The following is a 26,224-nucleotide window of genomic DNA, read 5'->3' on the forward strand; positions in this document are numbered from 1 at the left end:
TTTCCTCAGATGAACTATAAAGTTACATAAAACCCTCTCCTCCGTCGCCTGTGCATAGGAACTGCGATCATTCTTATAATCTAATACACCGCCCCTTGACCTATACTGTACTAAACATCATGAAGTTAGAGTCTCTAGACCAGTGGTTCTCAACCTTCCTAATGCCGCGACCCATTAATACAGTTCCTCATGTTGTGGTGACCCCCAACCAGGGGTGGGTTCTAATTTTTTTTACTATCGGTTCTGTGGGCGTGGCTTATTTTGTGGGCGTGGCTTGGAGGCCATGTGACTGGGTGGGCGTGGCTAGCTGGTCATGTGACCGGGTGGCCATGGCTATGTGTATAGGGACTACTCAGAGGGCTGAAAAAAATCATTTCTGACAGATCCTCGCACTTTTGACTGGTCCTCACACTTATGACCATCCTCACATTTATGCCCGTGCAGCATTCTTAACAACCATGTCACTCATTTCACAACTGCTTCTCTTCACCATGCTGATAAGATAGGGCAAAAAACGTAAAATGTGAGGACAGTCGTAAATTCGAGGACTGGTCAAAAGTGCGAGGACCAGTCAAAAATAACTTTTTCAGCCCTCTGAGTAGTCCATTTGCACAAAAGAACTACCCAGAGGGCTAAAAAAAGTTATTTCTGACAGGTCCTCGCACTTTTGACTGGCCTTCACAGTTATGACTGGTCATCATGACTATTGTAGCATTCTTAACAACCGTGTCACTCATTTCACAACTGCTTCTCTTCACCATGGTGATAAGATAGGGCAAAAACATAAAATGTGAGGACAGTCGTAAGTTCGAGGACTGGTCAAAAGTGCGAGGACCAGTCAAAACTAACTTTTTCAGTCCTCTGAGTAGTTCATATGCATAAAAGGATACAGCAATAGAGAGGGATGAAGGAAGGGAAGGGAAATTAGAGTAGGAGTGAGGGTAAGAGAGGGAGGAAGAGAGGAGGAGAAGGAGAAAGGAAGAGGAAGTAGGAAGGAGAAGAAGAGGGGGAGGAAGAGAAAGTAAGAAGGAAAGAAAAAAGAGAGGTGGTAGGTTTGAGGAGAAAGATTGCTGTACAATAAAAAAGATGAAAGGGAAGAAAACCAACCCCAAACAAATATAAAGATATTAAGATAAAGAATGAATTGTTAAAATTTAAAGAATAAAAGAGAACAAATATGAATAAATAGCAATAATTAGAAACACACATACAAACATACAATGTATTTTCTTTGAACAGAGTATTTGGCCGGTTCACAAATTTAACCAGTGTTTAGTCATTTCAATTAAATTTACAATTTCTATATTTTCTTTTTACCATATTTATTCCTCATGTATTTTTTAAAAAAACCAATATTACCCTTCATCCTCATCTCTAATCTTAATCAAATTCAATTTTTCCCTTCTATTCTATATTATACCCCTTCCCATTGTCATCTATTTTTATACTCTGGGACTTTATTATCACCCTCCTGGATTTTTATGTTTGTTCTCTATCTCCTTCTGCTGCTGGCTAGTTTATTCCTGCCGCCCGATTTCCACCTTTAGGCCTTGGCTCGGGGGAGGAGAGATTGCAGGCTGGAGGGAGAAGCTGAGAGTCCAGGTCAAGGACTGCTGCTCCATCTGCAGGGAGAGAGTGACTATTGTTGGCCTTTTACATCCAGCCGCGGTGAGAGAATGGCTGTGGCCATCCGCCTGCACTGCAACCATCTGATCTGGTTGCCCCATCACTGTGAGAGAGTGAAGGGGCCCCAGCTTCATCCTGGCCAGCCTCTTTTGCCATCTCTCACCTCAATGACTATCTTTAAATATCGCTGACATCCAAGGTTCCCCTTTTCCATCTCATCATACTTGTATGGCTTATACCTCGGCAGATTTGCTTGCGCTGCGAGATGCCCCCCTCTCGCGGCGATGGCCTTCCACTCTATCGAAGGCCTACCTTAAGGACGGGCTTTGGAGCCCCGAGAGGTGGCATGTTTTAAAGCGGGGATTGAGGGTTTTTTTAATTAGGGTTTTTAATAATCTTTTAAGGGGAACTGGGAGGGCGACCAAAGGGATGGGGGGGTAATCCACCTAGGTCAGGGCCCAGCCCGGCACAGGGTAATGGTTTGGAGGGCGCAGGACGAGGGATTGGGGATGTCATCAGCATGGTGGATGGGAGGGGCAGATATGGCGGGAGCAGAGGACCTTATCTTGTGCCGGGGGTGCGCACTCGCTACTTGAGAGCGATTGCGCGCCCCGGTCCTCAAGGCTCCCCTCGGATACTAGGCGGCTCAGATACTCAGGACCTGGGCCTCCGGCTGATGCTGTGCAACGCCAGGTCCGTGGTAAATAAGGCCCCCCTCATTTACGATCTTATTCAAGAGGGGGGAGCAGACCTGGCGGGTATTACGGAGACCTGGTTGGGCCTGGAGGGAGGGGTCCCTCTGGTTGAGATGTGCCCACCAGGCTTCAGAGCATTCCATCAGCCGAGGGCCCAGGGGAGGGGCGGGGGGGTGGCGGTTATTATTAACGAAGGTCTGGGTCTGAGGGAGACCACTGTGCCACAGATTGCCGGATGTGAGTCCCTCTTTGTGAGATGGGGTCATGGGGTTCAGATAGGCTTGCTGCTTACGTACCTGGCTCCCTGCCACGTGGCAACGGCCCTGCCCGAGCTACTCGACGTGATAGCCATGGTGGCAGTTGATACACCCAGGCTTATGGTCATGGGTGATTTCAATCTGCCGTCCGTTGGTGAAACGTCGGAGATGGCTCGGGAGTTCATGGCTTCCATGACGGCCATGGACCTGACCCAGTTAGTTCATGGCCCCACTCACAGGGGGGGACACACGCTGGACCTGATTTTTGTCTCTGGCCAGTGGTTGAGTGGTCTTATTATAGGGGATATAGACATGAAACCCTTGTCATGGTCAGATCACTCACTCCTTCGTCTGGACCTTCGAACCGCTACACCCCGCCGCAGGGAGGCAGACCCAATTAGATGGATCCGCCCCAGGTGCCTGATGGATCCTGATAGGTTCCAGACGGAGCTTGGGCCAATTCCTGAAGATCTGGCACACGACTCGGCCGAGGACCTGGTAGCTGCCTGGGATCGGGCGGCTGGTGGGGCCTTGGATCGAGTCATGCCTTTGTGGCCTCTGACCCGGTGTCGATCCCTCGAGGCTCCTTGGTTCACCGAGGAGCTGAGGGAGATGAAACGCTGGAAAAGACGCCTAGAGAGCGGTTGGAGGGCCAGTCTCGCTGAATCTGACCGAACACTGGTAAGGTCACATATTAAGACCTACCTAGTGGCGATAAAGACGGCAAAGTTTAACTACTTTTCCGCCTCTATTGCGTCATCAGGGAATCATCCGGCCGCCCTGTTCAGGGTAACCCGCTCCCTGCTCCATCCGGGAGCACAGGAGGATCCCTTGGAAGGCAGGGCGGAGGATTTCGGATAATACCTGTATGACAAAATCGCTCAGATCCGGGGAGATTTGGACTCTGACTGGGTAGATCAGGGCAGGGTGACGAGGAATAGTCTTGAGAATGTTACCTGGGAGGAGTTTGATGCTGTGACTCCCGATGGTGTGGACAGGATTTTGGGGAGACTTAGTGCGGCCACATGTTTACTGGACCCGTGTCCCTCCTGGTTGGTACTGGCCTCCCGGGAGGTTACACGAGGCTGGCTCCAGGATGTTATCAACGCTTCGTTGAGTGAGGGTCACTTCCCCGCCGCCTTGAAAGAAGCGGTGGTGAGGCCTTTCCTCAAGAAGCCGTCCCTGGATCCGGCAATATTGGCCAACTATCATCCTGTCTCCAACCTTTGCTTCCTGGCGAAGGTTGTTGAGAGTGTGGTCGTGCGACAGTTTCCACAATTCTTGGAGGAAACATCCTATCTAGATCCGTTCCAGTCGGGTTTCAGGCCTGGACACAGCACGGAAACGGCATTGGTCGCGTTGGTTGATGATCTCTGGAGGGCTCGGGACAGGGGTTGTTCCTCTGTTCTGGTCCTGTTAGACCTCTCAGCGGCTTTTGATACCATCGACCATGGTATCATGCTGCACCGGTTGGAAGAGTTGGGGATGGGGGGCACCGTATTACGGTGGTTCTCCTCCTTTCTCTCCGACCGGTCGCAGTTCGTGTTGGCAGGGGGGCAGAGGTCGACCTCAAGGCCTCTTATATGTGGAGTGCCTCAGGGGTCGGTCCTCTCACCCCTCCTGTTCAACATTTATGTGAAGCCGCTGGGCGAGATCATCCGTGGCTTTGGGGTGAGATACCACCAGTACGCTGATGACACCCAGCTGTACATCTCCACCCCAGGCCACCCCAACGATGCCCTTGAAGTGATGTCCCAGTGCCTGGAGGCTGTGCGGATCTGGATGGGGAGGAACAGGCTCAGGCTCAACCCTTCCAAGACTGAGTGGCTGTGGCTCCCAGCATCCCGATATAGTCAGTTGACTCCATCACTGACTATTGGGGGCGAGTCGTTGGCCCCCACAGAGAGGGCTCGCAATCTGGGAGTCCTCCTGGATAGGCAGCTGTCCTTGGAGGAACATCTGACGGCTGTAACCAGGGGGACCTTTTGTCAGGTTCGCCTGATCCGCCAGTTGCGGCCCTTTCTTGATCGGGATTCCCTGTGTACAGTCACTCATGCCCTCGTCACCTCTCGCCTTGACTACTGCAATGCTCTCTACATGGGGCTCCCCTTGAGGAGCACCCGGAGGCTCCAACTGGTCCAGAACGCAGCAGCGCGGGTAGTGACAGGAGCAGCATGGCACTCCCATGTAACACCGCTCCTGCGCGAGCTGCACTGGCTCCCAGTGGTCTTCCGGGTGCGCTTCAAGGTGTTGGTTATCACCTTTAAAGCGCTCCATGGCATAGGGCCTAGCTATCTTCGAGACCGCCTGCTGCCACCGACGACCTCCCATCGACCCGTGCGCTCCCACAGAGAGGGCCTCCTCGGGGTGCCATCAGCCAAACAGTGCAGGCTGGTGACCCCCAGGGGGAGGGCCTTCTCTGTGGGGGCACCTACCCTCTGGAATCAATTGCCTCCAGAGATAAGGAGAATCCAAGACCTCAGTGCCTTCCGCCGTGCCCTTAAAACCTTCCTTTTCCAGCAAGCCGGGCTGGCCTAATTTTTTAAGTGTTTTTAAGTGTTTTGTTTATTGTTTTTAATTAATGGGGCCAAATTTATATATATATACTTTAACTGTATTTTAATATTTGTACTTGATGTTTTTACTTGGCTGTTCACCGCCCTGAGTCATCAGGGAGAAGGGTGGTATACAAATTCAAAATAAAATAAAATAAAATAAAATAAAAATATCCATTCTCACATTGGTTAATTATATAATACAGTTGTTTAATACAAATTGAACATTTTAATATAAATCAATTAGTTATATAACTATCTTTTTTGTATATCAATCAATATGAACATGAATATTCCAATTATTTCCATGCAATCCAATTTCTTACAAATCAATTAATTATATTTACCAATAATAATAAACCAAATAATTTCCCCCATATATTCCTCCAAACCACAATTTAACCATTTCTGCTTTCAACACAATATACAATTAATAGTATCTCAATTATTACAATTCCCTAGTTAAATAGAGCTTCTTTTCTTTTGTGTTTTAAAATCTTTAACCTCCTTTTTTGCCCTAAATTTCCCATTGTTTGCAGTTTTGCACCTACCTTTTTTGGTGAGGAAAAAGAAAAAGAAATCTCTCTCTGCCTCATTTTGTCACGTTGCAGCAAAGACCCTGCTTTACTTTCAGTTTCATTTTTTCAGCATAGCTAGGGGGAAAAAATCTGCTCCTCTCTTTGCAGGTAGCAACAGAGCCCTCCGCAAAACAGCTGAGAACAAATCAGCTGAGAGTCCAGAGGCTTATGGTAATTTATGGTAATTAACCTACGCTGAAGCTGAAAGGGGCTGTTTTTTTCTATTTTTGCAGGCACCGGTCTTCTCATTTGTTTTATTTTAACACTGATCAGCTGTAGGGCGGCCCTTTGAAGCCCCGCGGCAAGAATTTAAACAGTTTGTTTCCCTCTAGCCATCAGCTGGGACTCAGGAGGCAGCAATAGATTGGGAGTGGGCGGGGTAAGCGAATGGCGAATGGCGATCCAACAGAGGCAGAGGGTGAGGGTGAGTGAAGGCGTGGGGGGGTGAGAGAAGGCTTTGGCGACCCCTGTGAAATGGCCATTCGACCCCCAAAGGGTTTGGGACCCCCAGGTTGAGAACCGCTGCTCTAGACGGATAAAAGGAAATTGCCGGAAGTAGCAAAGCCACCGGAAACTACAATTCCCAGAAAACTGCGATGACTTTTTCTGCAATTGATCCTTTAACTCCCGCGGGGTCTGATTTTACTATATGTGGGAAAATAGTGTCATTACTCAAAGAAGGCAGTGTCCGGCGTGAATCAAAGGGAAGTACCCGATCCTTTTTTTCGTGATTGGCTGGTTCAGTTGTGGCGGGGGTCCTTCTTGGAGGACTGGCTTCTGTTTTGGCTTTAGCGGTTGCGCCAAGCGCTCCCAGTAGCAGCTTCCGAGCCTAGGCTGCGCTGGGGTCGTGAGAGGTGGGAACGTCGGCAGGTCTATCCGATTCTTCTCCATGGAGGTGGGCCTTTGCGCCTAGCCCTTGCTTACTGTGCCTGGCTTTCTTTATTGGCGTGAACATGAACTGGTAGTGGTGGGAGCCGGCGAAGCTGGCTAGTTAGCGGGCTAGTAGGCTAATAGGCAGGGTCTGGCTCGCTGCCTGCTTTAGCGGCAGTCAGTCGATCTGGTGGGGTTAGAACAGTCTTTGGCGTTTCCCCGCCATGAACTATCAGCAACAGTTGGCGAATTCTGCGGCCATCTGGGCGGAGATCCATCATTTCGAGTTGGTGCACCCCAACATCTACTCCATTTACGAGTTACTGGAGAGGATGGAAGAGCCAATGCTGCAAAACCAGATCAGGGAGCACGTCATCGCCATTGAAGGTAAGGAAAGTGTCCAACAACGTAACTTGATTGGCCGTCAGCTTCTCCATACCCAATTGAGCTTTATCACCAAGAGAGGTGCATGGGACTGGCGCTCATCATGTCTATGGGAATATTACATTTTTGTCGCCTGTAGGAGAATTTTGATCCAGATCAGATTTCAAAAAGATAAAGCTAACTTGGTAGCTCTAGGACTAATTGATGACTTGGAAGGATGGATATGTCAGAGTATTTAGAATTAGCATAAGCTCAAAACATTTATAGTTTTTTTGGGGGGAGGGGAACAAATACAAGAAAAACAGAACCTTATGTATTTTTTTCACCGCTAGCCTGAAATATGTTGCTAGTTACTAATTCATTACATTAATTTCATCTTCTAACTGACAATTTAGAGCTAAAATTCTTTAAGAACTACTATAAGGAAGTAGTTCTGATTTTGCATAAAATTAATTATATGTAAGTGATTACTTATTTAAAATGTATTTGTTGCCTATCTCAACTTTTTTAAATTTTAGGCAGCATATCCATATAAAGTAAAATGCAGAATAGCAAACAAGTAATATAAAATATTCTAAATGGTAAGAATTGGGGCAGCTTCAGTGACAGTAAATTGTTCCATAGTTTATCTCACAATAGAAAAAGTGGAATTGCTGTTGACATTAAGCATATATGTGTCAGGATTACAAAATGTGCCCTGCTGAAGATCTGAGAATGTGAGCCGGAGGACCTGCAAGTAATTTGGACTCAAACTGTGTAAGATGTTATTAAATGAATATCTGGATCACTATTGTGTTGAAAAAACTGTGTTGGTTATTGACTGCTTTGGGGCTCCATTAAGGATATTCATTTAATATAACCATAATGCAACCTTAAAACTAGCAACACCTGTGTCACTGCTCCTCCAGGAATTGGAACATTTGGTTTATTATGCAAAGCTTACAGGAAAGGAGAAATACTCCTGAGTTTGTTGGTGGCAATTTAATCTAAATTTTGGACAGTACTTTGGCTCCTACTTGTAGATGATAAATAACATGACTGTTAAAATGAAATGCTGTGCCTTCCCACTGAATCACTCCTAGGGTGACAAAGAGAAATATTTAAATGATATTTCTGATAATACTCAGAAAGATAGGATAGCAAAACTTATTGTAAGGGAGTTTGTTCAATTCCCAGATGTCTCAAATGCTTCAAAAGGCTTGGATTAGATACGGAGCTTCTCTTGTCCATTATTTTCTTCACTGCGTGATACAATTACAAAGTTACATCTTGATTTTTGATTGAACATGAAGTATGTTCTGAATTTTTGTGTTTGGGCCAGAAAGATCCAAAAGGCCTTCAAGATTAGGTTTCAGAGAAAAGTCCTAAAGAACTTTGGGCAACTTACAACTAAAAACCAACATATTCAAAGAAATAAAGACAAAGGGCGGAATACAAAAAGAAGAAGGGACCCCAACAATCAGATAAAAATAAAGCAAAACAAGAAGGAGGCTCCAAAATCACCTTTCCTGAATGACATAAGGGATAGGAGTCACAGAAATGTCTAGGGGACATCATTCCAGAGGGCAGGAATTGCAACAGATAGGTACACTTCCTGGATCCCACAATATGACATTCTTTTAATTGATAGGATCTGGAGCACACCCACTTTGTTGGACTTAACTGGATGGGCTGACACAAGTATACACAAAGAAACAGTTTGATATAGTTGTTAAGGTGCTAGCCTAGAAACCTATGGTTGACTTACAACAGTTCATTTAGTGACTGTTCAAAGTTACAACGGCATTGAAAAATGTGACATGACCGTTTTTCATAGTTATGACCTTTGTAGCATCCTCATGATCCTGTAATCAAAATGCATATGCTTGGCAACTATTCATATTTGTGGGTCATTGCTGTATCTCAAGGGCATGTTTTTTGCGAACTTCTGACAAGCAAAGTCAATAGGGAAGCCAGATTCACTCAACAACCAAATTACTAATTTATCAACTGCAGTGATTCACCTAACAACTGTGCCAAGAAAGTTTGTAAAATGGGGCAAAACTCAATAAATGGCTCACTTGAATTCATATTGAATTCTACAGTATAGTGCAATATTGGGTTTTCAATTTCAATTATATAGAATGTAAAGGATTTATATTTGTGTTTTTATTTTTATAGTTATAATGTACACTGAAGATGGCATTTAATTTCATTGTACCATGTGCAGTGACAATAAAGTAAACTAAACTAAATTAAACAACATAAATTTTGGGTTCAATTGTGGTCATAAGTTGAGGACTATCTGTATGAATTTTGTTCCTACCTTAGGCATGAAAGCTGGCTGGGGTGACTTTGGGCCAGCTACACACACTCAGGCCAGCCCACCTCGTTTTTGAAGGAAAATGGGAAGTGGACAATCAATTTGGAAACTGCAACTCATTTTTAAAAATATGGAATCACAAAGTTTGTAGCAGTAAGAAGTAAAATGAATTATTAGTTTACTTAATTATAAAGGCATTGAGCTAATTTTCTGGCAATTTATTAGGAACATTAAGGTGTCTGATACATTTTTATAAAATGCTTACACTAATTAGTTTTAAAATGAATAATTTTGTGAATAATTGTAATTGATTTGTTCAGATTTTAGCCAATGAAGTTATTGGTTGTATTTGAATGGAATTTTCTATGTATATCAACATGTGTTTGAAGTTTATTTAGAATAGAATTCTTTATTGGCCAAGTGTGACTGGACACATAAGGAATTTGTCTTGGTGCATATGCTCTCGGTGTACATAAAAGAAAAGATACATTCGTCAAGGTACAACATTTAATGATAGTCCTAGGGAAACAGTCAATATAAATCTTAAGGATACCAGCAACAAGTTTACAGTCATACAGTCATAAGTGGGAGGAGATGGGTGATAGGAATGATGAGAATATTAATAGTAATGCAGACTTAGTAACTAGTTTGTCAGTGTTGAGGGAATTTAACCTTTGTTATGTAAATGAAGATTTTATCTATTTTAAACTGTTTTGTGTATGGATAAGAATAATATCTAGAAGTATCTAAGGTTTTCCAAACATGGTAAAAAAACAGTGCTACTATTGCTGCTATAGACTGACTTGCCTACAGTCTTATGTATAACATTTCACATCCTCAGGACAAATTCCAATGTTTCTGAGTGTAGTAAAATGAACCAAATGAATCCATATCTGTGATGTTAATAAATGTGCTTTGTAAGTTATTTCCTTGGACAGAACATAGTGAAACAGACTGGCTCCAGGTTAGCAAAAGTGTGAAACAAGAGTGTATACTCTCTCTTCCTTCATTCTATATCCTGAATATATATTGAAGAATATATATTGGATGTCAGGCTTCCAAGTAATATACCCATAAGAAGCAGAACTCGGAGGCAAGCAGTTTCCTTAAAGAACAAGTCTATTGAATATATCGTATTGGCACAGGTTGGTGAAAACCAACTCTAAAGGTTCCTGTGGTTTTCACCTAATTAAAAGCAAAAGTTTTTCTCCCTTTCCCAAACAATCAGTCACATGGTCCAATCAAGGTGCTGTCTGGTTGCTTGGAAACTTCGCTTTTCCTCTCTTCAGCCACCTGTGGGAATGTCTTTGCTTCACAGGGGGAACTATTTTGTTTTGACTACAAAACCCCAGCTATCTCTATTCCCCCCTCCCTAATCCCTCAGCACCATTGTGGCAGCACTGAAGCCTCCAAAATGGCCTTGATCAGGCTAGCTTCAGAGTTGACACTGTTAAAAGAAGAGGACCATGGAGTCAAGAAACACAATGAAAAGCAAGTCTACAATTGACTAATGACAATAGGTCCAGGAACTACCTTAGCATGGATAGTGAAGGCATAGAGCCTTGGTAGTACAGTGGTCTAAAGCACCCTGTTATTAAGAACAGCTGCCTGCAATTACTGCAGGTTCGAATCGCGCCAAGGCTCAAGGTTGACTCAGCCTTCCATCCTTTCTAAGGTAGGTAAATTGAGGACCCAGTTGTGGGGGCAATAAGCTGACTTTGTATAAATATACAAAAGAATGAAGGCTATTGCTTAGCGCATTGTAAGCCGCCCTGAGTCTCCGGAGACGGGCGGCATATAAATCAAATTAAAATAAATAAATAAAATAAAATAAATTGAAAAATGATACCTTATGCTGGTGAAAATCAACCAGAAATGGCAGAAGAATCATTACCTGGTAGAATGGCAATGAAGTCCTCAGAAAAAAGGCCTTTGAGTGTCATGACTACAAAAATTAGAATCATTTTTATTCTGTATTCTAATAAATTTTGGAAATAAATAAAACTCTGCAACAAATGAGAGATCAAACGGATTCCTGACCAACCTAGCTGACAGCTTCATCAGCCAAAAGGTAAAGATGGAAATTAGAGGAACAGCCTTATTCATACCATTGAGGGGGTAGAAGTTGCAGGAACTTTGGGAGAAAGTGACCATGTCATATTAGAATTCAATTTAAAAGAGACATAAGCAACAGAAATAATTAAACCAGTGTTTTAGACTTTAAAAGAGTTGACTTTAACAAATCCAGAGACACCTTGGGAAGGATCCCACGGATGAACATCTTAAAGGGAAAATCAACTCAAGATGCTTGAGAAACTCTGAAAAATAAAATCCCAGTCTAGTTCAATACCACTGAAAAAGGAAAACAAGAAAACCAAGAACAAAGCAGCATGGTTGCACAAAGAACTCTCAGACCAACTGAGAGAGAAAAAGGACAAGTACAAAAAAATGGAAAGAGAGACATAACTAAGGCAGAATATCAACAAATAGCTTGAATCTGCAAAGATGAAGTTAGGAAAGTTAAGTCTTTGAATGAAGTAAGACTTGCAACAAATGTCAAAAACAATAATTTCCTTCAACACAAAAACCAAGAAAAAAGTCAAAGAAACAATTGGTCCACTAATGGGAGAAGATGTCAAAGATGTAACGGGCAGTAGAGAAAAAACCAGAACTGCTTAATTCATATTTTACATCTGTCTTCATGCAAAAAGAAAACACTGTGAGATGATCTTGGAGTTCTAGTGGACAATCATTTAACTATAGCCAACAGTGTGCGACAGCAGCCAAAAAAAGCCAAAACACTCCTAGGTTGCATTAATAGAAGGATAGAATCAAGATCATGTGAAGTTCTAGTACCGCTTTACAAACCTTACTGAGACCACACTTGGAATACTGCATCCAGTTCTGGTCACCACAACATAAAAAAGATGTTGAGACTCTGGAAAGAATGAAGAGAAGAGCAACAAAAATGATTAGGTGGCTGGAAGCTAAAACATATGAAAAACGGCTACAGGAATTAGTTATGTGGTCTAGTGAAAAGAAGGACTAGGAGTGACATGGTAGCACTGTTCCAATATTTGAAGGGCTTCTACAAAGACAAAGCGAGTCAAAATATTTTCCAAAGGATCAAAAGACAAGACAAGAAACAATGGTTGGAAACTAATCAAGGAGCGAAGCAACCTAGAACTAAGGAGAAATTTCCTAATGGTGATAGCAGTCAACCAATGGAATAACTTGCCTTCAGAAGTTGTTGGTGATGGTGCTCCATCTCTGGCTTTCAAAAAGAGACTGGATTTAAGCAGGAGACCCTATACCATTTCAGATAAATGGTTATTTATCTGAAATGGTATAGGGTCTCCTGCTTAAGCAGGCATTTAGACTAGAAGACTAGTTCTAATCTAAATGAGGTCCCTTCCAACTCTTTTATTCTATGTTCTATGTCCTAAGACCTTGATACTACCTAAACTTAAATTTCTATTCCAAGTGGCACCAATTTCAGTCTTGGACACAAACTTGCAAGACTGGCAAATAACATTCAGTAGATTTATATAGAACAGAAAAGAATGAGAGTAATATTCAAAATGTTGCAAGTCTCAAAAGAAAGAGGTGGACTTATTTCATAATCTTAAATTATAATAAGTGAGCAGTCTATCATAGATTAAATGAATAAAATCCCCCCAGTAGTGTTGGCTTAAAGTATTTATATTAAAAGAGAAGGAAAGAATGTGAAGGGATGTATTTTATTAAAAATTTATAATATGAAAATTTATAATATGACAGATCTTCTAAAAACAAAATGAAGAACAAAAACAAAAATGATCCTGGTGATGTCATTGTTAATGCCACCATCAGATGCCTTTTATTTCAAGGACAACAATAGTAAGGAAGGACACCCAGGGGAGGCATGGCAAATTGAAAATCTATCTGTGAAAATGGAGCTGATAACCACACCAAGGCTGAAGAACAGGTTCTTCAGAACCTCTCCAGATAAGGAGAGCCAGAGATACATGTGCTGTGGATGGCTGCTTCTTGTGAGCAGACCTCAGGACAATGGTCTTCTACAATATTGAGTGCTTGGAGATGAAGGAATTAGCCATCCTGTAGGCAACAGTGGTCACATTTTTATAAAGCACACTATGTTGGTAAGCCTCACTTTATAATCACTTTCAGAAATTGCCAAATAATCATTTTAAAGCTATTGGAGATCTTTAGAAACGGCAAGTTTGAAAAGTAGCTTCAACTCTGAACAAAAGGAAAAATAATTATAAGCTTAAGAATTTAAAACATTTGAGATAACAAAAAGATTTTAATTCAAGGAAGTTATAAATGGATTAAGGGTCCAGTTAAATTTTGAATATTGATTTTTATTATTTTATTATTATTGGTATTATAGGAGCCAGATTTAATTGGCTTTTAGGCTATTGTATATCATTACAAGTGACTTTATGATTTTAGAAATTGAACACTAGAAGGGACTAAAGATTCTAAGTAGATGGGAAAAAAATACAAGCCTGCTTTTGGAACCTGCACATTATGGTTATAGGTCATAATGGGGGTCAAATGGATTGGTTACATGATTGACCTGATTTTACGACAGTTTTTGCAGCAGTTAAGTGAATGCAGTCATAACCACGAACACTGCAGTAGTTAAGTGAACCAGAAGCGTTGGTTTTCAGAAAACTTATAAAATGCGCTCATGCTGTCTCATGCTGTGAGATACTGCAAACATTTCAATCAATCAGAATAGAGCTGAAAGGGACCTTGTAGGTCTTCTAATCCAACCCCCTGCTCAAGCAGGAGACCCTATACCATTTCAGATAAATGGTTGTCCAGTCTGCTTAGAAACCTCAAATGATGAAGCACCTATTTTTGTTAATTGATTAGCAAAGAGTTCATCTATTTCTTCTGCTTGGTTAGATGGCCTGTAGCATATGCCTACAGCAATATCATTTTTCCCCTTTTATTGACCCATATGGATTCTATTGGTTTTGTGTATTTCTGTAGAGATATAGTGATCTTTTATATACAATGCAACTCCATCTTCTCTTTTGTTATGTCTGTTTCTTTTGATTAGTTTTATTAATAATATATTCCAGTCATGAGTTTCATCCCACCAAGTTTCAGTAATGGCAACTATATGATATCTGCCTTCATGTACTAATACTTCAAGTTCACCCTGTTTGTTCTCTAAACTTTGAGCATTAGTGTATAGGCATTTGAGTCCTTTATGGGTCTTGGGTATGTTTCTTATATCTCCTTTGTAACTGGGATTTCTATCCGTCACTCTCTATTTCAGTATGTTTTTCTTTTTTAATTTCTTCTTTACATCCTTCCTTATTATGTGATCGGTTATCTAGTGGTTTTTGCTTGGAATTAGATTCTAAAGGTTGTAAAGATTGGCTCCCCTCCCCCCTCAATTTTAGTTTAAAGTCCTTTTGATAAAATGAGCCAGTCGTTTTCCAGGTATATTCTTTCCAGTTCTTGTGAGGTGCAGTCCATCCTTTGCCAGTAGTCTTTCATGTAGGTAATGTAGACCATGGTCTAGGAAGCTGACGTTCTGTTGATGACACCAATTTTTAAGCCAGTGGTTTGTTTCTAAAATCCTTTGCTCCCTTATTGGATGCTGGTCTTTTGTTGGAAGTATACATGAAAACACCACTTGTGCTCCTAAATCTTTAACTTTATTCCCTAGCTCAGGGGTCACCAACCTTTCGGACCTCAGGGACCACTAAATTCATAATTTTAAATCCCGCGGACCACTAATATGATCTGCCTAATGACTGGCTGGGTGGGTGTGGCTAGGTGGGCATGTGACTGGGTGGGCATGGGCCAACTTGATGTCACTCACATCGAGGGGCACCTTGCCGGCCTCTACTCACCCCTCCCCTCCCAGCCCCTCCTCACCTGCCCGTCCAGGCTCCTTAAGGCCCCAACAGGAAGCAGTTGTTGGAGCTAAGCAGCCACCATGAGAAAGAGCTGGCAAAACAGCTGGCTCAGTTCAAATTGGATTTGACCGAGAAGGAGGCTTAGCAGAAGCACCTCACTGAGGACTACAAGCATAGGCTTTCCAAGCAGAGGGAAGACCTGCGGGAGTGCAAGGCCAGGAATCGGCGCCTGGAGGCTCAGTGGGCTGAGATGGTCAGCTAGTTCCAGGCCATGATGCAGTCCGTCTGGAAGAAGGTCCTCTGGCTCTTTGCCATTAGCGGTGCTTCCCTCCAGCCTTCGCCCAAAGCCCCACACCAGGAGGCTGAAGCAGACCCCAAGTCAGAATTTCTGCCCCCCTCCAACCCGCATAAAAAGACCCCGAAGCGGGAGGCTCTCTCCAGCAACACAAACGTTCATTGCACTTACCTGGCTCAGGGGCTGTAATTTGAGGATCCCTGATTTAGTGCAATATTAATAATGCAAATAATTTTTCTGCGGACCACCAAAATTTTCTCACAGACCCCCAGAGGTACACGGACACCCAGTTGGTGAGCGGACCTGGCAGGTATTACGGAAACCTGGTTGGGCCAAGAGGGGGGGTCCCTCTTGTTGAAATGTGCCCACCAGGTTTCCGCACATTCCACCAGCCGAGGTTGCAGGGTAGGGGCGGGGGGGGTAGCGGTTATTATTAACGAAGGTCTGAGACCGAGGGAGGCCACTGTTCCTCAGACGGCTGGCTGTGAATCCCTCCTTGTGAAATGGGGCCACGGGGTTCAGATGGGTTTGCTGATCACGTACCTGGCTCCCTGCCATGTGGCAGCAGCCCTGCCGGAGCTACTCAGCGTCATCGCCACGGTGGCGGTTGAGACCCCTAGGCTTATGGTCATGGGGGATTTCAACTTGCCATCCGTTGGTGAGGCATCTGAGGTGGCTCGGGAGTTCATGGCTTCCATGACAGCCATGGACCTGACCCAGTTAATTCATGGCCCTACTCACACAGGGGGAAACACGCTGGATCTGGTTTTTGTCTCTGGACAGTGGTTGAGTGATCTCGAGATAGGGGATATAGTCACTGAGCCCTTGTCATGGTCTAATCACTCTCTCCTTCGTCTCGACCTTCGAACCGCTACACCCCGCCGCAGGGAGGCGGAGCCGGTAAGATGGTTCCACCCCAGGCGCCTGATGGAACCTGATAGGTTCCAGATGGAGCTTGGGCCATTCCCTGAGGCTCTGGCACACGCCTCGACTGGAGACCTAGTGGCCGCCTGGGATAGGGCGGCCGCTGGAGCTCTGGATCGGGTCGTGCCTTTGCGGCCTCTGACCCGGCACCGATCTCATTTAGCTCCTTGGTTCACTGAGGAGCTGAGGGAGTTGAAGCGCCGGAAAAGACGCCTAGAGAGTAGTTGGAGGGCCAGTCTTTCTGAATCTGACCGGACACTGGTAAGAGCTCATATTAGGAATTACCTAGTGGTGATAAAAGCAGCGAAATGTAGCTATTTTGCTGCTCTTATTGCATCATCAGATAATCGCCTGGCCGCCCTGTTTAGGGTGACCCGCTCCCTGCTCCACCAGGAAGCGCGGGAGGACCCCTTGGAGGGTAGAACCGAGGATTTTGTTCAATATCTGTATGACAAAATCGCTCAGATTCGGGAAGATCTGGACTCTGACTGGATAGTCTCAGGGGGAGGGACTGGGGCAGGTCTTGAGAATGTTATCTGGGATGAGTTTGATCCTGTGACCCCTGAGGACGTGGACAGGATTCTGGGTAGACTGAACGCGACCACTTGTTTATTGGACCCGTGTCCCTCCTGGTTAGTGCTGGCTTCTCGGGAGGTGACACGAGGCTGGTTCCAGGGGATTATAAATGCTTCGCTGGGTGAGGGTGTCTTTCCTGCTGCCTTGAAAGAGGCGGTGGTGAGGCCTCTCCTCAAGAAGCCTTCCCTGGACCCGGCAATGTTGGTAAATTATCGTCCGGTCTCCAATCTTCGTTTTGTGGCGAAGGTTGTTGAGAGTGTGGTTGCGCAACAGCTCCCCCAGCACCTGGATGAAACGACGTATCTGGATCCATTCCAGTCGGGCTTCAGGCCCAGGTACAGCATGGAAACAGCATTGGTCGCGTTGGTTGATGATCTCTGGAGGGCTCGGGACAGGGGGTGCTCCTCTGTCCTGGTTCTGTTAGATCTCTCAGCGGCTTTTGATACCATCGACCATGGTATCATGCTGCACCGGTTGGAAGAGTTAGGGGTGGGAGGCACTGTGTTGCGGTGGTTCTCCTCCTTTCTCTCTGACCGGTCGCAGTCTGTGTTGACAGGGGGACAGAGGTCGACCCCGAGGCCCCTCATATATGGGGTGCCGCAAGGGTCGGTCCTCTCGCCTCTCCTGTTCAACATTTATGTGAAGCCGCTGGGCGAGATCATCCGTGGTTTCGGGGTGGAGTACCATCAGTACGCTGATGACACCCAGCTGTACATCTCCACCCCGGATCACCCCAACGATGCCCTTGAAGTGATGTCCCAGTGCCTGGAGGCCGTACGGATCTGGATGGGGAGGAACAGGCTCAGGTTCAACCCATCCAAGACCGAGTGGCTGTGGTTTCCAACGTCCCGATATAGTCAGTTGACACCATCACTGACTATTGGGGGCGAATCATTGGCCCCCACGGAGAGGGCTCGCAACTTGGGCGTCCTCCTGGATTCACGGCTGTCTTTAGAAGAGCACTTGACCGCCGTGACCGGGAGAATTTTTTATCAGGTTCGCCTGATTCGCCAGTTGTGTCCGTTTCTGGATCGGGACTCGTTACGCACGGTCACTCATGCCCTCGTCACCTCCCGCCTGGACTATTGTAATGCTCTCTACATGGGGCTCCCCTTGAGGAGCACCCGGAGGGTCCAACTGGCGCAGAGTGCGGCCGCGCGGGTGGTAATGGGAGCGACATGGCGCTCCCATGTAACACCTCTCCTGCGCGAGCTGCACTGGCTCCCGGTGGTCTTCCGGGTGCGCTTCAAGGTTTTGGTTACCACCTTTAAAGCGCTCCATGGCTTAGGGCCTGGTTATTTACGGGACCGCCTACTACCACCAATAGCCTCCCACCGGCCAGTACGCTCTCATAGAGAGGGACTCCTCTGGGTGCCGTCAGCCAAACAGTGTCGACTGGCGGCCCCTAGGGGGAGAGCCTTCTCTGTGGGGGCACCTACCATCTGGAATGAGCTCCCCCCGGAGATACGGAGGATCCCGGATCTGCGCTCCTTCCGCCGTGCTGTGAAGACCTTTTTATTCCATCAAGAGGGCTTGGCCTAATCTCTTCCCTTTTTAAATATGTAAATTTTAATCTGTTTTTAAATTATTGGGGTATTTTAATTTGTCTGGGCCAAATAATTTAATTTGATTTTATCGGGTTTTTAAATTTTGTGTATTTATGTATTTTATTGTTGGCTGTTCACCGCCCTGAGTCCTTCGGGAGTAGGGCGGTATAAAAATCAAATAAACTTAAACTTAACTTAACTTTTATTGCTGAGCACATTGTAAGCCGCCCTGAGTCTTCGGAGAAGGGCGGCATATAAATCAAATTAAAAAAAAAAAAAAACTTAACTGCCCTAGCTGTGCATAATCTCTTGTCGTTGTTTTCAGATTCATTGTTGCATGTAGGAGAAGAAAAAGCTAGTAATCCGTGGGGTTGATTACTTTAGTAAAGTGCTCATTTACATCTTTGATTTTTGCTCCATGGAGACAATATACCTCCATAGATTGACTACCTGGTCTGCAGACTATAGTTTCTGTTCCCCTAAGAATTGAATCTCCTCTATCACCAATATTAGCCTTTTTTTCCCTAGGGAAGTCTGGGATACTTTTCTTTCTGTCACAGGAATGCGGGGGTGTGCCTCTTGCTTAGAAACTATTAATGCATGCTCTTTTGTGAGTGTCTGGATGTTTTCTTCAAGGGGAAGCTATTAAAGCAATTGTTCAGTTCAGGGGTGAAATGCTCCCGGTTTGGACCGGCTCGGGCGAGTAGGTAACGATAGTGGCGGGCAGTTCGGAGAACCGGTAGCAAAAATCCCTTCCCTCCCCAGCCTCCAGCTTGTTTACCTTCGCTGTTCGGACTGAATCCTGAGCCGCTGGTTGCAACGACTGCCTTGCTTCACTTGCTGTAATCCCTGCAATCCATTGCATCAGCAAGCAACTGAATCTCCCTGCCTGCAATCAAGATCATCGGTGAGTAGCTCTATCTGCCTGCCTACCTGCCTGCCTCAATTGGGTAAGATTTTTTCCTCCTTTGGGAGCTTTAAAAAAAATAGTTAATTGGGGTTTTTTAAGTTGTTTTCTTTTTAGACCTAGCCATTTAAAGTTTAGGAAATTTTAAATTTAGCTGCTTTTATATAAAAATAAAAATAAAATAAAATAAAATAAAATAATATTTGTGCAGCTTTCTGAGATTTTGTGTGTTTCTGTAGTGTTTCACTCTAACTACACAAACACACAAAATCTCACAAAGTTGTATGTGGAATTTTGTGTGTGTGAAGTGTGAAAGTTGGTTTTTTAGGCTTTTTGTGGCTGTGTGAGGTTCCTGCTTGTTGCAGGGGCCATTTTGGGTCTAGCACAGCTGCTTTTACATTGTGAGTGAGCCAGTTGTGTTGTGTTGTGTGTATGTAAAGTGTAAAAGTTGGTTTTGGGGGCTTTTTGTGGCTGTGTGAGGTTCCTGCTTGTTGCAGGGGCCATTTTGGGTCTAGCGCAGCTGCTTTTACATTGTGAGTGAGCCAGTTGTGTTGTATTGTGTGTGTGTAAAGTTGAAAGTTGGTTTTTTAGGCTTTTTGTGGCTGTGTGAGGTTCCTGCTTGTTGCAGGGGCCATTTTGGGTCTAGCACAGCTGCTTTTACATTGTGGGTGAGCCAGTTGTGTTGTGTTGTGTTTTGTAGGTTAAAAAAGGGCAAAGAAGTGACGTTGACATGACCACGCCCACCTGACCACCAAGCCACGCCCACCCGATCACCTGACCACCAAGCCACACCCACTAATTAAGCCACGCCCACAGAACCGGTAGTGAAAATTTTTAGATTTCACCCCTGGTTCAGTTCCAAAGGGGCTTCATTGAAGTGGGCTAGGATAGATAGTAGTGGCTTTGCTGTTGGTCATTGTTTTCTTCTAAAAGTGACATGTTTCCATCAGTCTTGCTCTTTAGATACTTATGTAGAGTTGTTTTTTTATGAAAAAACATGTGTTCAATTTGTGTGTATCTGTTTTCTTCTTTATGTTCCTACAGTTGCAAGAAAAAGTATGTGAATCCCTTGGGATTACGTGGAGTTTTGCATGAATTGGTCATAAAATGTGCTCTGAACTTCATTTAAGTCACAACAATAGAAAAACACAGTCTGCTTAAAATAATACTACACAAACATTAGATGTTGCCATGCTTTAATTGAACATAACATGTAAACATTCACAGTGCAGGGAGGAAAAAGTATGTGAACCTTTGGACTTAATAACTGGTTGACCTTCCTTTGGCAGCAATAACCTCAACCAAATGTTTCCTGTAGTTGCACATCAGACCTGCACAATGATCTGGAGTAATTTTGGACCACTCCTCTTCACAAAACTGTTTCAGTGTAGCAATATTCTTGGGATGTCTGGTGTGATTCGCTCTCTTAAGGTCATGCCACAGCATTTCAATCAGGTTGAGGTCAGGACTCTGACTGGCCCACTCTAGAAGGCGTATTCTGAAGCCATTTTTTTTGTTGAATTACTTGTATGCTTTGGGTCATTGTCCTGTTGCACACATCCACATTGATGTGTCAACAAAAATGTTAGCATGTGCCAGAGATTTCTGTAGGTCTTTAGCTGACACTCTAGGATTCTTCTTTACCTCATGAAGCATTCTGCGCTGTGCTCTTGCAGTCATTTTTACAGGATGACCACGCCTAGGGAGAGTAGCAACAGTGCTAAACTTTCTCTATTTGTAGACAGTCTGTCTTACCGTGGACACATGAACATCAAGGCTTTTGTAACCCTTTCCAGCTTCATGCAAGTTAACAATTCTTGATCGTAGGTCTTCTGAGAGCTCTTTTCTGCGAGGCATGGTTCACATCAGACAGTGCTTCTTGAAACCAGTAAACCCAAAACAGGTGTGCGTTTTTTAAGGGCAGGACAGCTGTCAGCAACACATCCAATATCATCACACTGATTGGAGTCAAGGTTGGCTCACTCATGGCTCCAATTAGCTCTTGGAGAGGTCATTAGGCTAGTGGCTCACATACGTTTTCCTCCCTGCACTGTGAATGTTTACATGTTATGTTCAATTAAACCATGGCAACATCTAATGTTTGTGTAGTATTATTTTAAGCAGACTGTGTTTTTCTATTGTTGTGACTTAGATGAAGTTCAGAGCACATTTTATGACCAATTCATGCAAAACTCCACATAATCCCAAGGGGTTCACATACTTTTTCTTGCAACTGTATATGATGTCATTTTTTAAAGAAGCTGTTTGCTCCCTATTGTATTACTCCCAAACTTTTCTGGATGTTTTGCTGACACCAGGATTGTGAAATTGATGTTTTATGGATTTGCTTCTACATAAGAGATGGGATATGGGATCAAGAGATATTTGTAACATTGTGGGGGGAGGGGGGGTGAAGTATTCCCAATTTGTCTGCACTTGTGATGAAGGTTTGAAGTAACTTTTAATGTTTCTTTTGTTTTTCTTTATTATATTCTTTTTTCTTGCACTTTTAATTCTTTGTATTCATTTTTGTTAGTTTAGTTTGTATTATTTTTTATTGTTGTAATCAAAATCTTTAAATCTATAAAGATTAAAATATTTAAACCTTAATCTTTAACAAATCTTTACTGTGGTAATCAAAATCTTTTATTGTAATCAAAATCTTTTATTGTTGTGATCAAAATCTCTAATTTAATAAAATTATATAAAAATGTTAGGAAGATTTAATCACCGCAAGTGCTCAATTAACAACCATTAAATGGTTGTAATTTAATGGTGTACACTCTCACAATGTGTGAGTTGGGCAGCCATATAAATGTGTTTCATAAATAAAATAAATTCAGTGGCTGTTCAAACTTAGGACAGTGTTAAACAAGACTTATGGTAAGTCCTCAAAGTTATAGCCATTACAGTGTCCCCACAGTTACATGACTGCAGTTCCTGTGCTTGGCAACCATCTTGAATTATGGTTACACAGTCGTGTGGTCACGTGATTGTCATTTGTGACCTTCACTTCCAACTTCTGACAAGCAAAGACATAAGGAAGCCAGCAGGAAATTGCAAATGGTGATGATGTGATATTCCAAGTAATGACACTGCAAGATATGCCTAATGACTTTGTGGTCATTAGAGATACTGTAAACTATGTAGGTAGAGATACTGACAGCAATTTCCCTTTATGAGTCAGGTTAGCAGCTATTTTTACTCTGGAAGATAAATTGTTTGATCTTGCATCAATTTCAATCTCCACCAAGGCCATTTTTGTTGGGTAGACAGGTTCCAGACAGTTTCTTCCTCTTCTACTTCATAATCATAATCATAAGTTTATTTGTCAAGCATATATAACAGGTAAAAGTATAAACATAATTTGAATACATGAAAAGAGTAAGTAAAAGGGAATATTAGGACAGGGACGGTAGGCAGCTGGTGCACTTATTCATGCCCCTTACAGACCTCTTAGGAATGGGGTGAGGTCAACAATAAACAGTTTAAGGTTAAGGGTTTGGGGGTTTGGGGAAGAAACTATAGAGTCAGGTAGTGCATTCCAGGCATTGACCACTCTGTTCCTGAAGTCATATTTTCTGCAATCGAGTTTGGAAAGTTTTACCTTGAGTTTATATCTATTATTTGCTCGTGTATTGTTGTGGTTGAAGCTGAAGTAGTCATTGACAGGAAGGACATTGTGGCAGATAATTTTATGTACTATGCTTAGGTCAGACTGAAGTCGGCGTAATGTTAAGTTGTCTAAGCCCAAAATTTGGAGTCTGGTGGCATAAGGTATTTTATTGCAGTTAGAGGAATGGAGGACTCTTCTTGTAAAATTTCTCTTGACTCTCTCAATTATATTTATGTCCGATATGTAGTGCGGGTTCCAGACAGATGAGCTGTATTCAAGAATTGGTCTAGCAAATGTTTTGTATGCTCTAGTTAGTAGTACAAGATTACCAGAGAAGAAGCTACGCAAGATTAGGTTAACAACTCTTAATGCCTTTTTGGCAATTTGTTACAGTAGGCTCGGGCACTTAGATCTTTAGAAATGAGTACTTCAAGGTCCTTGACAGAGTGAGGGTCATCTACAAGGTCATGTCCATGTAATTTGTATTTTATGTTTTGATTTTTTTTTGCCAATGTGCAAGACAGAGCATTTGTTGGTTGAGATTTGAAGTTGCCACTTGTTAGACCAATCTGACACATAGGCAAGGTCTTTTTGAAGGGTAGTTGCATTGTCGGTGGTGTTGAATAGTTTAACATCATCAGCAAAGAGAACACAGTTGCTTTTAATATGATCACAAAGGTCATTTATGTAAAGTATGAAGAGTGTTGGACCTAAAACACTGCCTTGGGGAACACTGCTATTAACATGTACAGGATTTGATAGAGCGCTTCCTATTTTGACCACTTGTCTTTTTATTTATTTTATTTATTTATTTATTAGATTTTTATACCGCCCCCTCTCCCGAAGGACTCGGGGCGGTGCACAGCCAAAGTTAAAAACATACAATATAAACAATTAAAATACGTTTAAAACAGAATTAAATCTAAAATGGCTCCCCAATTTAAAATGCCTTACCCATACCCCTATAAAAAGACGAATTTAAAATTTAAAAATTTAAAATTTCCACATTTAAAAAGGGGGAAGATTTAGGCCAGGCCAGCTTGATAAAATAGAAAAGTCTTAAGTGCGCGGCGGAAGGTGCGCAGATCCGGGATCCTACGTATCTCCGGGGGGAGCTCGTTCCAAATCGTAGGTGCCCCCACAGAGAAGGCTCTCCCCCTAGGGGCCGACAGCCGACATTGTTTGGCCGACGGCACCCGGAGGAGCCCCTCTCTATGGGAGCGTACTGGCCGGTGGGAGGCTATTGGTGGTAGCAGGCGGTCCCGTAAATAACCAGGTCCTGAGCCATGGAGCGCTTTAAAGGTGATAACCAGAACCTTGAAGCGCACTCGGAAGACCACCGGGAGCCAGTGCAGCTCGCGCAGGAGAGGTGTCACATGGGAACTCCATGTCGCTCCCATCACCACCCAGCTGACAGGAAGGCAGCTATCCATTTATGTAGGACTCCAGAAATGCCATAGGATTTTAGTTTTAGAAGTAATTTGTCATGTACCACTGAATCAAAAGCTTTACAGAAGTCTATGTAAACTGTGTCTATTGCTTTGCCCTGATCGAGATGTGTAGTCCATATGTTTTTGCAATATAGTAGTTGTACATTACAAGATAATTTTTTTTCTGAAACCAAATTGTTTGTTAGAAAGTAGGTTGTTTGTCTCTAGGTGGAGGGTAATAGATTGGTTAATGATTCCATGATTTTGCAGGTGACGCAACATAAAGAGATTGGTCTGTAATTTTCAACTAGGCTAGGGTCTCCCTTTTTGAAGATAGGGATGACCCTGGCTTGTGATCATTGGTAGGGCAAGGTGTTGGTACTGAAATATTTTTCAAAAATTATGCTTAGAGGTTCTGCAATTGCAGTGGAAAGCTTTTTTCAGAAGTATGCACATAGTCCATCAGGTCCAATAGATAGAGATGGTTCAGCAGATACTTCAGCAGACTTGTTTGGATTGTGTTGTTCTCCACTCTGTAGACTTCAGGCTATTCACTAAATTAACAAGCCTTTGGGTCATGTAAATATTGTTCAGTTAGTTCAGATTTGTCAATCCATACTGTTTGTTAAATAAAACTACAAATCTTCAACAGCCAAAGTTGCCTATTAGTTTGCAACCATTACTTTCATTCAGTCTCAGTTCTTTTTTCCAAAGTTTTTTTTTTTGATAACGTAAGATTGCTTCTAATGCCAGCACAGTAGCCCTTTCTCACATTATGGGACCTTTTTTTTAACAGAATAACAGAGTTGGAAGGAACATTGGAGATCTTCTATTCCAACCCCCTGCACAAGCAGGAGACCCTATAGCATTCTGGACAAATGATTGTCCAATCTCTTCTTAAAAATCCCCAGTGATGGAGCTTCTGAAGGCAACCCTGGACTACTGTAATGCTCTCTACATGGGGCTCCCCTTGAGGAGTACCCGGAGGCTCCAAATGGTCCAGAATGTGGCTGCACGGGTGGTTATGGGAGCGATATGGCGCTCCCATGTAACACCTCTCCTGCACGAGCTGCACTGGCTCCCGGTGGTCTTCCGGGTGCACTTCAAGGTACTGGTTACCACCTTTAGAGCGCTCCACAGCTCAGGACCTGGTTATCTACGAGACCACCTTCTGCCACCGGTAGCCTCTCACCGACCAGTACACTCCCACAGAGAGGGGCTTCTCAGGGTGCCGTTGGCCAAACAGTGTCGACTGGCAGCCCCCAGGGGGAGAGCCTTCTCTGTGGGGGCACCTGCCCTTTGGAATGAGCTCCCCCCAGAGATACGGAGGATCCCAGATTTGCGCACTTTCCGCCGTGCCCTCAAGACCTTTTTATTCCATCAAGCAGGGCTGGCCTAACCCTTTTTAATTGTTTAATTTTAATTTGGATCTGTTCTTAAAAATAGGGGTGTTTTAATTAGTGGGCAAAATCTATTTAATATGTCTTTTAACTTGTTTTTAATTTTTATATTATATTTCTTTTATTTATGGCTGTTCACTGCCCTGAGTCCTTCAGGAGTAGGGCGGTATATAAATTTAAATAAACTGAAACTGAAACCCATTCCCTGGTTAATTGCCCTCACTGTCATGAAATTTCTTCTTAGTTCTAGGTTGCTTTTCTCTTTGATTAGTTTTCATCCATTGCTTCTTGTTCTGCCTTCTGGTGCTTTGACTGAGCCCTTCTTCTTTGGAACAGTATATTGCTCCGAAGGGGACAAGAAGAAGAGTTGGTGGCAG

At 43.6% G+C, this 26,224-nt stretch overlaps 1 protein-coding gene across 1 annotated transcript in view; it reads left to right on the top strand.

Moving 5' to 3' along the window:
• The first annotated feature begins 6,805 nt into the window (after positions 1-6,805).
• The window catches only part of LOC148116651 (arf-GAP with GTPase, ANK repeat and PH domain-containing protein 1-like), a 1,231,127-nt gene continuing 1,211,708 nt past the window's right edge, over positions 6,806-26,224 (top strand). Inside the window, 1 exon segment of the mRNA XM_087887143.1 lies at positions 6,806-6,968. Within this exon segment, the coding sequence (XP_087743269.1) occupies positions 6,806-6,968 (163 nt within the window).

The sequence above is a fragment of the Pantherophis guttatus genome, chromosome 1 (assembly GCF_059756535.1).
Source record: "Pantherophis guttatus breed Tessera chromosome 1, ASM5975653v1, whole genome shotgun sequence".
Taxonomy (NCBI): domain Eukaryota; kingdom Metazoa; phylum Chordata; class Lepidosauria; order Squamata; family Colubridae; genus Pantherophis; species Pantherophis guttatus.